This window comes from Piliocolobus tephrosceles, chromosome 12, assembly GCF_002776525.5.
Source record: "Piliocolobus tephrosceles isolate RC106 chromosome 12, ASM277652v3, whole genome shotgun sequence".
Lineage (NCBI taxonomy): Eukaryota > Metazoa > Chordata > Mammalia > Primates > Cercopithecidae > Piliocolobus > Piliocolobus tephrosceles.
Genome location: NC_045445.1, coordinates 111,738,171 through 111,752,479, shown reverse-complemented (window position 1 = coordinate 111,752,479; position 14,309 = coordinate 111,738,171). Strand labels below are relative to the sequence as shown.

Sequence of the window (14,309 nt, the reverse complement as noted above, 5' to 3'; positions counted from 1 at the left end):
TCTAAACTTTATCTCCTTGGGGATGCATGCATGGTTGATTTGAGTTAGCCTTTGCTGTTGTTATCCAAACATATTTTAAAATGAATTAATCCATAGTTTCCCTGAAATTAAACGTAATGAAATCTCCATAAGCTATACTCTTAATAACATTTGCACTTATGACCTGTGAAATATACAGTCATCTAGCTTACTCTTTCATTACCTTGAAGGGAGGTTTGTAGATTTAAAGTCACAATAGAAAATCTATGTTATTGTACTAAGAATAACTGAGAACCAGAATAAAAATACTAGTCAAAAACAAAAGAGTAGGTTGGGTTCAAATATATTTTACAAGTTCTTGCAAATATCTCTGTATGTACAAAATGTAATGACCTTCATAATGTATAACAGTTTTTTAGGAAGTGCGTTTATATTAATTAACTTTATCTATTTCATACAACGATTCATGAAAATATAGAACTCATAAAAACAAAATTGAAGATAATTGACTTTGTTTAGATCAGCAGTCCCCAAGCTCTGTGGCACCAGGGATCGGTTTCATGAAAGACAATTTTTCCACAGATGCAGACAGGGTCGGGGGAGATTTTCGGGATGAGACTGTTCTGCCTCAGATCATCAGCATTAGTCAGATTCTCATAAGCAGCCTGCAACCTAGATCCCACACATGTGCAGTTCACAACAGGGCTCACTCTCCTATGAGAATCTAACGCAGCCGCTGATCTAACAGGAGGCAGAGCTCAAGTGGTAATGCTCACCCACCTGCTGCTCACCTCCTGCTGTGCGACCCAGTTCCTAACAGGTCACAGACTCTTACTGGTCCACCGCCTGAGGGTTGGGGACCCCTGGTTTAGATATCTTAATAAACAACACAGTCTTTCAAGGGGACCTTGGGAGAGTTATTTAACTACATTGTGTCAATTTTTTCATGTCTAAAATGAGAAACGTAAAAGCACTTAATTTATGGTGGTTTTCTGAGAATTAAATAAATTGTATAAAAATGCTTAGCACAGAGCCTGAATATAGTCAATACTCAACAAATATTAACTATTAATTATATTAATTATTATTTATTAACAGTGTTACTAGGCCTTAGAATGTTTTAATTTCCTCAAGGAATAAAATTTAAAATTTGAAAATTTACAAGAATTTTCAGTTGGAAAGTTTTGCAAAGGGGCCATTTTTAATTTCCATTTGTGATGTTTTTAATAGTTTAATAAAATAATTTTCTTTGAGAAAAATGACTTTGATTATCATCAGTCTTACAACAGAATAAAAAATGAGTGTAGTCAATAATCCTCTATTATGTTGTAAAGCAGTGTTACTTTTCTAAATAAAAGTAGACATTTATAGGCTTGGAAACCCTCGCTGTTACAAATGGCCCGAAGCTTAACATTCTTCATACCTCTGGAAACTTGTCCAAGAGGTAACTTTTTTTTTTTTTTTTTTTTTTAAATGAGATCTCATGACCATCTGCCTTTGGATCCTATAAGGTGCTACTTAATCGTACAGCTTCCTGGGCCCTAGTTCAGCCTAAATAAATCAGAATCTCTAGGGATGAGGCTCTGCAGGTTCCATGTCTATCAAGTTTCTCATGTGATTCTTATGCATAGTAAAAGTTGAAAAATTCTAATCCATCAGACCACAAGAAAATGCTGTCAGTTTTTCTGTCTTCTGGTTTTCACAACTAGGAGCAGATGACCCTTTCCTTCACAGATAAGCTGTGGCTTTCCTCATGGATCAGCTAAATAAATTAATAGCTTTTAGTGGCAGCAATTTGGGGGCTCTTAGAAAAGACTTGCACCTATTATAGTCTAGAGAAACATATGAGAAAATAAAGGATCAAAACTTGCTGTACTTTATCCTCTGAAAAATGTGGTCAGATAGGAAAAGACTCATGGGTTTTCTGGTTCTTTTATCACTCTGGGAAACTTCAGCCATCACTTTCAACATTTCTTCAGTTCTTCTGGCATCTTCAGGAGAAACTTCTTACTTCAGGAAAATATGTCTTTTAAAAAGACTTAAACTTAAGACCTAGGACCATAAAAATCCTAGAAGAAAACCTGGGCAATGCCATTTAGGACATAGGCATGGTCAAAGGCTTCCTGCCTAAAATACCAAAAGCAATGGCAATAAAAGCCAAAATTGACAAATGGAATCTAATTAAACTGAAGAGTTTCTGCACATCAGAAGAAACTATCATCAGAGTGAACAGGCAACCTACATAATGGGAGAAAGTTTTTGCAATCTGTCCATCTGACAAAGGGCTAATATCCAGAATCTACAAAGAACTTAAATTTACGAGAAAAAAAAAACCACCGCATCAAAAAATGGGCAAAGGATATGAACAGACACTTCTCAAAAGAAGGCATTTATGCAGCCAACAGACATATGAAAAAATGCTCATCATCACTGGTCATTAGAGAAATGCAAATCAAAACCACAATGAGATATCATCTCATTCCAGTTAGAATGGCAATCATTAAAAAGTCAAGAAGCAACAGATGCTGGAGAGGTTGTGGAAAAATAGGAACACTTTTACACCGTTGGGAGTGTAAATTTGTTCAACCATTGTGGAAGATAGTGTGGCTATTCCTCAAGGATCTAGAAGTAGAAATATCATTTGATCCAAAGGATTATAAATCATTCTATGATAAAGACACATGCACATGTATGTTTATTGCAGCACTGTTCACAATAGCAAAGACTTGGAACCAACCCAAATGTCCATCAAGGATAGATTGGATTATGTGGCACATATACACCGTGGAATACTACACAGCTATAAAAAAGGATGAGTTCATGTCCTTTGCAGGGACATGGATGAAGCTGGAAACCATCATCCTCAGCAAACTATCACAAGATCAGAAAACCAAACACTGCATGTTCTCACTCGTAAGTGAGAGTTAACAATGAGAACACATGGACACAGGGAGGGCAGCATCACACACTGGGGTCTGTCAGGGGGTGAGGGGCTAGGGGAGGGATAACATTAGGAGAAATACCTAATGTAGGTGACGGGTTGATGGGTGCAGCAAACCACCATGGCATGTATATACCTATGTAACAAAACTGCACATTCTGCACATGTAACCCAGAACTTAAAGTATAATAATAATAAAAAAAAAAAGGTTGATGACATCTAAGGTAAAATAGTGAAGTGAACTTATAATTTTGTATAATGTGTTTTTTGTTAGAAGCCGTTTTTAAAAATTGATAATCAGTAATCAAATTAGGTGATTACTTTCTCCTGTTAAAATTATCGTCTGTTAATATTTACCCCATTAAAAATTATTTTTTGTGTGTTTTACAGGAACTACACTGCCTCCTAAAGGAAATGTAGATATCTCATTGTTATTTATACCCAAAATTATGAAATTACACAAAACAATGGTTATTATTGAGATGACAAAAGCAAATGGAAAATATTGGCCTGTTGACAATTTTGATGAGTTGGATGTAGAATTTAAAAGGTAACATTTAAATAAAGACATTGAAGGAAAGTAATTTTATTTTGACAGCCACTGACATGCTAGGGTTCTTTTACATGTTATACATATATAATATCAAGCTCATGATTTTATATTCTCTGAACTGTTGAAATTCATATGTTCAGAGGAGGAAAATATATTTGTTATATGGATATATATAATGTATAGAAAATAATATATTTATATACATATATATCTAACGGTTGATTTGAAGCTCAGATGATGAACAAGTTTAATCTTAAGTATCATTATCAGTGATTCAAAGTCAGAGACATGCAAAGGGACTCCTTTCTGACATGGAAAATAGTGACTGCTAACATAATAAGTAATCAGTATACGGAGGACAACCTAAAACAGCTTGTCTGAGTGAAGTGAATTCATGATACTGGAATTCACACTGTGCCAGGTGGATATGACATCCATCATGTGAAACTTCCATGACTAGAGGTATTCTGCCATTGCCAGAATGCCAGTTACTTGTATCTTTCTTGCTTAGCTGGAAATTAAGCAAAATTCAATAATGGTGCAAAATCTAAATGTGTTATCTGTTCTTATAGCTTAATTAAATGATAGTCTGGAAATCTTAGTTAAAAATAAATTTTTACTTCATCCTACGTGTGCGTATTTCTTTCCTTCATTTTTTGCCAGTTCTTTACTGTGGACCCATTACTATCCATTCTACCATGCATTGTCACCACTCTTACAGTCAAGATTGGCTACATAAATTGTAAGTCTCAGTGAAAAATGAGAATGAGCAAACTTAATAGTTTGTTCAAAAACTATTGAGAATTTCAAAACAGTTATAGGAATGCATTAAACAAGCTTGAAGGCCTTCTAAGGATGGGATATTATTCTTTTGCATAAGCCCCACACTCAACCTGTCTTGCCTGCAATGTCTTGCATTTCATTTTAATGAAAAAAATCCCAACTTCAAAACTGATCATAAATTTTAATTAATTAATTAATTAGTTTTCTGAGATGAAGTCACACTCTGTTGCCCAGGCTGGAGTGCAGTGGTGTGATCTTGACTCACTGCAATGTTCGCCTCCCAGGTTCAAGCAATTCTCCTGCCTCAGCCTCCCAAGTAACCAAGATTACAGGTGTGTGCCATCACGCCCGCCTAATTTTTGCATTTTCAGTAGAGGTGGGTTTTCACCATGTTTGCCATGCTGGCCTTGAACTCCTGAACTCAAGTGATCCACTTGCCTCAACCTTCCAAAGTGCTAGGATTACAGGCATGAGCCACCATACCCAGCCTATAAACATTTTCTAATATTGCTATGCTCCTAGTGGTGTATGATGCACCTAAAATATTTGGACAAATAACCCTTTTTCTTTTAAGTAGTATCCTCCAAAAGTAAATGCCTCACAAAATTCTGAAGTACTGTACTTCATGGCAGTTTTTGTTTTGTGCTTTGCCCATCCAATACAGAATAGACCCCAAGAGGGCTGTAGTACCTCTCATTAAAGTAGGGAAAAAAGCTCTTCAATTTTTACTTATATTTCATGATGGTTTCATTACAGTTTGCTTTGTGATGATTTCCCAGGGTTTGCTTTGAAATGTTTGTAAAATCGATATTTGCAGAAAATGTTCTTTCTTTCATTAGTTTCTCTCTACTAAAGTCTAAATTTACAAGCTTTACTAAAATACCATAAAGTTAATAAATAATAAGCTTTTTGTTAATATGGATTTTCTCCTTTTGTTCCCTTTTAATATTTTAATTTCTAATTAGTATTATGGGAATCAACAGCAAAGAAATCCAAGCAATACACTGGAGATACCCTATTGTTGGACTCCCACTAGCACCACCTCCTAAATCTCCTCCAAGTAGGTATACATTAGAGTCAGAGAATGCCAGAATTCTTAGAGAACTTAGATATTCTTTATTCCCATATCTTCTTTGTTTGAAGTCCAGAGAAATGTGAACAGTCCTACTGGTGGGAATTCTATGACATAAACACGCTCTCCCAATGTGTCCAATGAGTTTTCCACAAAACCACACTATTTCTTGTTGCCTTCCTGTTGGTGAAATGCAGATATGAGCTAAAATGAAAATGAAATTAACTTCAGACTCCTTTATTCCACAGAGCTCTGCACTAGATTTGTAAGATTCTAGGGTATACTTGCTCTCAAGTCACTTTTAGGCATCCTATTTCGGCTTCTGTGTAACTCTGAATCTCATCTAAGAACTATGCTGTGGAGATGCGGATCCCTTTATTATTGTCTCAAGCATAAAACTTTATGGTGTTCCCCCAAACCAGTCAGAATGTACTGAAGTTTTCAGGAAGGTTTATTTTGCCACAATAAACACAATATAAAATCTCTGCCCTTAAATGCCTTTCTTTTTCTCATTGACCTTTGGTTTTTTTTTTTTTTTTTTTTTTGGCCTGAACATACCCTAGACTTCTCTAAAGTTTCAGTGTGTTCTCTTTCCTCAATACTCTTCTCACTTCTTTTGCATTCCTTGATTTTCCCATTTCCTTCCCAGGATCAGCCTAAGAAACAAAATTTCTCTTAGGTAACTAGTGATATTTAGTATCCAAACCTCTTACCAGGCTCTAGATGGCATTCTGCATCACTAAGATGCACTGAATTGCTCTGCAAAGCAAAGGGATATTTATTTTGGATCTCCCCCTTTAGCAACACAGATGAGTTAAAATAAGTCTTGAAATTTTGTTTTATCTTTCTCCCTCCGATACCAATCTTTGTAAATGAAAAAGAGTTAGATTTCCACTGATGTAATTACATCACCACACTTAGAAAGAAGAGACACTAGTAAGTTTTGCTTGTAAGTAAGTAAAGCATTTCCCCGGGTACACTGGTTATAAGGGAAGATCAAGACTATATGTTTCCTTATGTAGTTTAATTTGAACCGGAGTAAAAATCCACAAATATAGTAATACCTTTGACCACAAATGTCATTTATTTTACTTGAAGCATTTTTATTCTTGACTTTTAAAAATCAACACATAGATCAATATTTTAAATATTCTAAATTATCTTCAGAATGTTTCACAAACATGTCATAAAATTTCTTTTATTTCCTTCCAGAAGGTAGTTAATTGTATACTTTCCATAGAGCTGAACTGCTTAAAATTTATAATACACAGTCATCTGATCAAAGTGATATAATAAGCCCTAGACAGTTCTCTGTTGGAATGCTAATAATACTGTGCTCATGTCTACTGCAGACAGATTCATTTTATCCAGATTAAAGGTTTAAAGCCAAATTTTTAGTCAAAAACCATGCTTATGAGGACACAAAAACATAGATGTCTTGCAAATTTTTCTTCAAAGATGGTCTAGAGCATTTTTCTTTGAGTCATTTTTCTTGGTAATTACTTGATTTTTTAATTAAATGTGAGTTCTGTAAATAGCTTGTGTTAGATTAGCCCAACCTGTAGTAGCATTAGTGTTCAGAAATAGAATGTGTATTAGTTATTAAATCATTTTCCCCAAAATCTAAAATCTATGCTGGTGATTATTTTTATCTACACATGCCCTCAAAAGGCAAGTGGGTATAATTTTATAAATACATATCATTCACTTTCTGTGTAGTCCATTTTTTGTTCTTAGTAATATCAGATATAACCTACTGCTTTCCCTGCTCACCTATATCATTATCAAAGTTTATTATTTCTTTTCTTTTTTATGTATCTGTCACTCAAGTTATTTTCAAACCCAGGATACTTTTTTGTTCTTTGAGCCACATTTTCTCTTTATGCATTCTTATCTTCTACTGTCTATTGGGCCAGATAATTGGAAAAACGCTCTGCTACCTGTCACACTGTAAAGACAATGAAATGAGAATTCATTGTGATTGAGTGATCCATACATTGCCAGAGCACTAATTTCCTAAGGACCTCTAGGACACAACCAGTGACATGATACTAATTGTAACTTTCATAACATTAATTTCTGATTTAATGCTTTGATACTGAATATAGTTATAACCAGGAAAGCTTGTACAGTTTTTCCTAGCCATTTTAATTTTTATATATTGGAATTTAATGCATATAAAATATATTTATATATACATATTTAATTCTGTACATTAAATTAATATGTAATCACATTTAACTTGAACTTTGAATCATTATAATTTTACTTTTATGTGATTAAAAGGTGACTTTTATAAACTTAAAAGTAAGTCAAAAATAATTTTAAATATTTGAATATGAATTTCAGGGTACATGTAAAAACATAATGAATCTAATAGGAAATATTTTTTAAATATTGCAAAATAAGGGTTACAGAACTTATTTTTAAAAATTATTTGAAGACATTTTCTATAGTATTGTTATAAAAGTAAAGTTTAGTATTATCACAATGAACATATATTTCAAAAGGGAAAAAATTCATGCATTTACAATTGCCCCTTGAGTTATGGATCTAACTACATCAGTTCCTGAATCAAATTTCTATATCCTAATATAGTGTTTTATAATCTAGTATATATCTTACAGATTTATTTTCCTGTGCTATTTTTACATAGTCTTTAATATTCATATTTTCTTCCCAAATGTTAATGAATGTAGATATTGCATGAATGTGTGTGTGTCTGTGTGTATATGGCCAGATACAATGACAAGTCAAAGTATATCAAAGGAAGTTTTATTTTTATGACATAGTTCATTTTCTTCTATCTCAAGAATGATCATATCACCTACAAGTCAAATTAACTGGAAATATTTCTCTTCTGTAGTTGTCATACAATGTCAGTCGAGGAAGCGGGTAGAAGAGAAGGTGGAAATCATACTGAATGCTAGTTTTTTCGGACTTAGTCCTACTCCAGAACTGACAGAAGTTTTAGTGATTCCAAGAAGAACTTCACATTCTTTTTGTGAGGATCCCAATGGTAAGAGAACTACAGTGATAGAAAAAAAAAAAAAGAAAAGAAACACTTAGTTTCCATGAATTGTAGGTTGCTGATTGTGCAATTACATTAAGATCCATGTCCATTTACTTTTCATTTCACTGCTTATTCACATAGTGCTTAAGGTGTGTTCAGTTGTTATGTGTGTTGTTTTCATGTAGCTCAAAAATAACAACAGTTACAGTTATCACTAGATTTATAAGATGTAGATTGTGATTCCATCAATAGTGAGGAGAGAGAAAATTGTAGCAACTATAGTTTCCACTTCCCCTCAATGACTCTTTCTTTCTGATTTAAGGAATATGATAATGCCATAAAATGCAGCTTTAAATTTAGAAACAAAACCTTGAGTAAATTATTTTCTTATTTAAAGAAATAGAAAATGAACATAAATTAGATATAATATCCAAATAAAGTTTGTGTAATAATAGTAATGCTCCATGTATTTACTGTATATTCCAGATTTGTATATAAGAATTTACTCTCTTGGGCCAGGCGTGGTGGCTCACGCCTGTAATCCCAGCACTTTGGGAGGCTAAGGCGGGAGGATCATGAGGTCAGGAGTTCAAGACCAGCCTTACCAACCATAGACCAGCTATACCAACCATAGACCAGCTATACCAATATAAAAAATTAGCCAGGTGTGTTGGCAGGTACCTGTAATCTCAGCTACTTGGGAGGCTGAGGCAGGAGAATTGCTTGAACCTGGGAGGCAGAGGTTGCAGTGAGCCGAGATCGCGCCACGGCACTCCAGCCTGGGCAACAGTGAGAGACTCCATCTCAAAATAAAATAAAATAAAATATCTCAATTTAAAAAATCAAAACAATTTAAAACCGGTTATCTAATTCTTCAAATATGTGGTGTTTTACTTGAAATAAATATATGAAACTGAGTGATATCAGCAACAAGGGAAAGTAGAGAGTTCTGGACCCTCCAAACACCCACAAACACACCAATTCAGCAATAATTCCCTTCGTAAGACAACAGAAACTAATTGAAAGTTTCTTGCACTTCAGGAGGAACCAGACTTACCAAAGCCTTTAGGGAGATTTAGGGCACTCTCTTGCCAAAGACCCTGTGCTTGGCAAAGGGTCTTCTCATGACACATTGGTCTTGGCAATGATTTCATGGATATAACGTCAAACGCACAGACAAAAAATAAAATAAAATAAGTAGGACTACATTAAATTTAAAAGCTTCCTCACAGCAAAGGAAACAATCAACAGGGTAAAAAGATAACATGTGGAATGGTAGAAAATATTTGCAACCCATATATCTGATAAGTGGTTAATCTTAAGGAGCTCCTACAACTCACTTTAAAAAAAAAAAAAACTAATAATCTGATTCTTAAAATAAGCAAAAGACTTGAATAGACATTTCTCTAGAAGAGACATATGAATGGTGAAAACTGTATGAAAAAATGTTCAATATCACTAATTAGGAAAATACAAATCAAAACAACAATGAGATATCACCTCACACCTGTCACCATGGCTAATGTCAAAAAATAAAAAAGCATTGTTAAAGATGTGGAGAAATTTGAACCCTTAAATATTGTTGGTAGGAATGCAAAATGGTTCATCTGCTATGGAAAACAGTCTAACAGTATGAAAGATCCTCAAAAAATTAAAAAGAGAATTATCTATTATCTAGCAATTGCTCTTCTGGGCATTTATTAAAAAAAAAAATTGAAATTGGGAGTTCCAAGAGAGGTCTGTATTCCAGTGTTCATTGTAACATTATCAACAATAACCAAGATATAGAAACAACCTAAATTTATGTCCACAGATGAATAGATAAAGAAAATGTAGCATATACCATCTTGAAATAATATTCAGCCTTAAAAAGGAGGAAATTCTACAATATACAGTATCATGGATGGACCAAAGTGAAATAAGCCAGTCACAGAAAGACAAAACTACATGATACCACTTAATATGACAAATTTAAAATACTCAATCTCATAGAAGCAGAATAATAGTTGCTAAGATCTGGAAGGGAGAAGAAATGGGGAGTTGAACATTGGGTATAAAGTTTCCATTGTACTAAATGCATAAGTTCTAGGAATCTGTTGTAAAACATAGTGCTTAGAGTTAACAATATTGTGTGGTGCACTTAAAATGCACTTAAAAAATATTAAGAGGGCAGAACTCATGTTACAGTAACTGTAAAGGAATGTAAATAAATGTTTATACATATAAACCATTTTAACATGTTCTTGCTACTTTAAATTGCTTAAGTTGTACTCTTGTCAGGTTGTAAACTAAAGAAATTGCAATTCTGATCGTATACATTGATTATACTTATTACCTAAAAAATCCACTTAACTCCTAGATAATCAGGGTCTTGTAAGAAGGTACCAACATTGTTTTGGGAAATTTGAAAATCATATTACGAGAGCAATCTCTCTCAAAATAGCTCTTGAAAATATACCTTTTGATATGGCTCTTCTTTTACTGCCTCCTTATTTTCCATGATGAAAAACAATATTTACTATTGAAAATAACTGTAGGGAAGTTTTGCAGTCTTATCTCCATTCATCATTCTCTCTAAAACAGCTTTTGTTTTCTCTGCTCAACACCACCAAACTCAACAAGCTCATTCATATTTTGGCTAACTACATTTTAATTTGTGAATCTTTTTTGTTCTCCTGATGTATGTCCTACTATATAGAAGAATAGACCAGTCTTCTCAACTTTAACATATTTCTTTCTCTATAGTGCCTAAATATTTAAAGAAAGTAATCGACCTCATTGTCTCCTTAAAGACATATGCTAATAACTTGGTTCCTTTCCCCTGCCCTTATTCCAAAGGTGTAACCAACTCTCTACACAATCTGTAATTCTCTCTGCTTGACCCTCCTTTGATGCCTTTTTCTTTATGAAAGGATAAATCTTACCAGAAAGTCTGAATACTACTTTAGTCTTTAGTATATGCAAAAGGAGACTAGCTCCTTTCCCACTCCTGTGCAATTTAATCACAGTTTATTCAGCACATTAAGAATAGGAGTCATGTTGGCCATGCAGTCTTGTACTTCCTGTTGTCTCTTAAGTCCCTCCTAGTGGAAGGTAAAGCACTACACTGAGTGGCATGCACTCTGACAGGATTTTAAGGGTGATAATTAATTACACACTTGTCTTCTCTCATCTGAGTTTGAAACTAACTGAGAGGCAAATATAAAAATAAAGCAGATGGAAATCAAAGTGTTAGCTTTGTTAATTATACAAATGAATTGGAAAATGACTTGGAACTATGGAGAAATTTGGGCTTTTTAATACCTTCCACCAAAATTGAGTACATTCATGCCATACTGGCCAGTTGTGAACTCCTTGCAGGAACAAACAACTTACACATGAGCAAGTACAAGAAAGTGTGAATCCTGGAATCAAGACATTGGGGAAGAAAGAGAAGGGTACGCTCACCTGCTCATGTTCCATTCCTTCACTCAAATTCACTCATCAGATATGTTCCTTTTCCACCCGTGGCAAGTCATCATGAAGGAGGCAGATTGAGGCTGAGATATTTTTCTCCTGTACTTTTTCCCTTCTTGAGAATGAATAGACCTCTTTATGTAAACCTGATAAGTAGGAGATAAGAATTCCCAAAACTCCCTTCCCATTACCTTCATCATAGAATTTCTCTGAGTCACATAAAACTATCAAGCTTCATTTAATGAAAATACAAAGACCACTGTGCTCTCTTCATCCTTACTCATCACACATACCTTTAAGTAAACTGGGATTGATTGCTTTCATATCTTTATCATTCAGCAACAATCCAGCAAGCATCTTTTCTGCCAGATAGTATATTCAGCTCCAGAGATACCAAAAGTAGCAAAACACATACTCTGTTGTCAAGGTTTTCAAAAATATTTATTCAAGATGATAAATCTATGCACCTGTACTATTTAAATCAATTGGTATTGTCCTATTGAAATATTACTATTCTTGGATTTTTAGACTGTGTTTTGCAATGTCACTTCTATAAGATTACAAATTGTGAGCAAGATTTCTCCTATAAGTGTATTTCTTCTTTTTTTTTTTTTTTTAATGGAGACGAGGTTTCACTGTGTTAGCCAGGATGGTCTCAATCTCCTGATCTCGTGATCCACCCGTCTTGGCCTCCCAGAGTGCTGGGATTACAGGCTTGAGCCACCGCACCCGGCCTCTTCTTCTTAAGTACCTCCTGGTCCATGCATTCTTTGTAATTCTCTGTGGATTAGTTCAGTGACTTTCTTTTTTCTTTTCTTTTCTTTTTTTTTTTTTTTTTTTTTTTGAGACGGAGTCTTGCGTCTTGCTCTGTGGCCTGGGCTGGAGTGCAGTGGCCGGATCTCAGCTCACTGCAAGCTCCGCCTCCCGGGTTTACGCCATTCTCCTGCCTCAGCCTCCCGAGTAGCTGGGACTACAGGCGCCCGCCACCTTGCCCGGCTAGTTTTTTGTATTTTTTAGTAGAGACGGGGTTTCACCATATTAGCCAGGATGGTCTCGATCTCCTGACCTCGTGATCCGCCCGTCTCGGTCTCCCAAAGTGCTGGGATTACAGGCTTGAGCCACCACGCCCGGCCAGTTCAGTGACTTTCTTGGGGCTTTCTGTCTGAAAGTAGTTTTAGTCATGCCCCTTCGTTTTATTTCCCAATTGTTCTGTAGCTCAAGACTGTTTTTCTTTGATTCATCTGTTGTCTTTTTCGTGTGTGATGTTCTGATTTATGTCTCATATGTGTCTCATTTCATCCCAGGCCAGTCATCTTCCTGTATCGTATTTGCCTGTTGTTCGTAAACTCCCATGTCAGGTTTGGTTTGGCCTGTAATCACAAACAGCTTCTGAGAAACCTGTCATTGTTCCTCCTGTGACCTCATACTGACCTCCTGTCCTTGATTCTTTGCTCTGTTTCTCTTCACTTCTTTTTTTCTGATCAACTTACTTCATTCAGTCTTCTGTCCTGCTTACTGTAACAGGATTGCTCTTGAAAAGACTGCCAACCTTATCCAGTGTGTCTAATACAGCAGTCATATTTATATTCCACATGTCACCTGCATTTACCAGTTGACCAAGTTGAAGTACTTTCTGCTCTTGACTTTCATGACTAACCTTATTAATTTATTATCACACTGGTTGCCACTTCTTGATTTCTGTTGTTTTCTTTTCTGACCTAACTTTTTGAGTGCCCTAGGGCTCTGCTCTGAGAGCCACCACATTCCTATGCACAAATTATGTCCTGCACACTTCCAGACAGTGATGCTAATGGTGCTAATGTGCTTCTTCAGCGATTGTGCCTTATGACAAGCCTGCTATGCTGAGTTGTAAAGTCTTAAGTCAGACTGCTTGGGTTCTTTTATTTAGTATTAATCTTGAATAGAGTCTGAAACTCGATGCTAATCACTAGTAGTCTAGTTGTTTCCTGTTATTCTTAGAAGTCCCACATCTTCACCACACCCTGCATTGTCTCCCTCTTTTCTACTTTTCCTACTTCATTGCTTGATAAACTCTCACCCTCTCTGCTCTGCCCTCATAAGTTCTTTCTCAAATGGGCCCAGCTGGTTTTCCCCATGAACAATTCCTGCAGTCTGAATAATTCCTGCAGGCTGCTTTGATGAGTAGAAGGAATTTCCCCCTCTCTACATCCAGCTAACCTTGACTCATCCTTCAGTTTGGTGTGTTGGTCTCTTCCTCTGGAGTCCTTAGCAGTGGTGTTCCCACGACCTATGCTCTCATGGGATCCTCTACTTCTCCATGGTAGCAGTTATCACAGTAGTAATTTAAAAACTAATTGTAGCATTAGCAATTATTGTCAGTTTCTTCCTCTTGACCATCAGCTCCATGAGGACAAAAGTTGGATGTCTCATGTCAATGAAAACCTTTCGTTAATATTTGCTGAATGAATAAGGAAATGAAAATAGAAATAATGATAAGAAAAACATTATGTTTTTAATGTATGTTTAGGTG

At 35.3% G+C, this 14,309-nt stretch overlaps 1 protein-coding gene across 1 annotated transcript in view; it reads left to right on the top strand.

The window, feature by feature from the left end:
• CFAP47 (cilia and flagella associated protein 47) overlaps positions 1-14,309 on the top strand; it is a 409,569-nt gene that overhangs the window by 361,443 nt on the left and 33,817 nt on the right. The window contains 3 exon segments of the mRNA XM_031936608.1: positions 3,311-3,470; positions 5,222-5,316; positions 8,195-8,347. Of these exon segments, the coding sequence (XP_031792468.1) occupies positions 3,311-3,470; positions 5,222-5,316; positions 8,195-8,347 (408 nt within the window).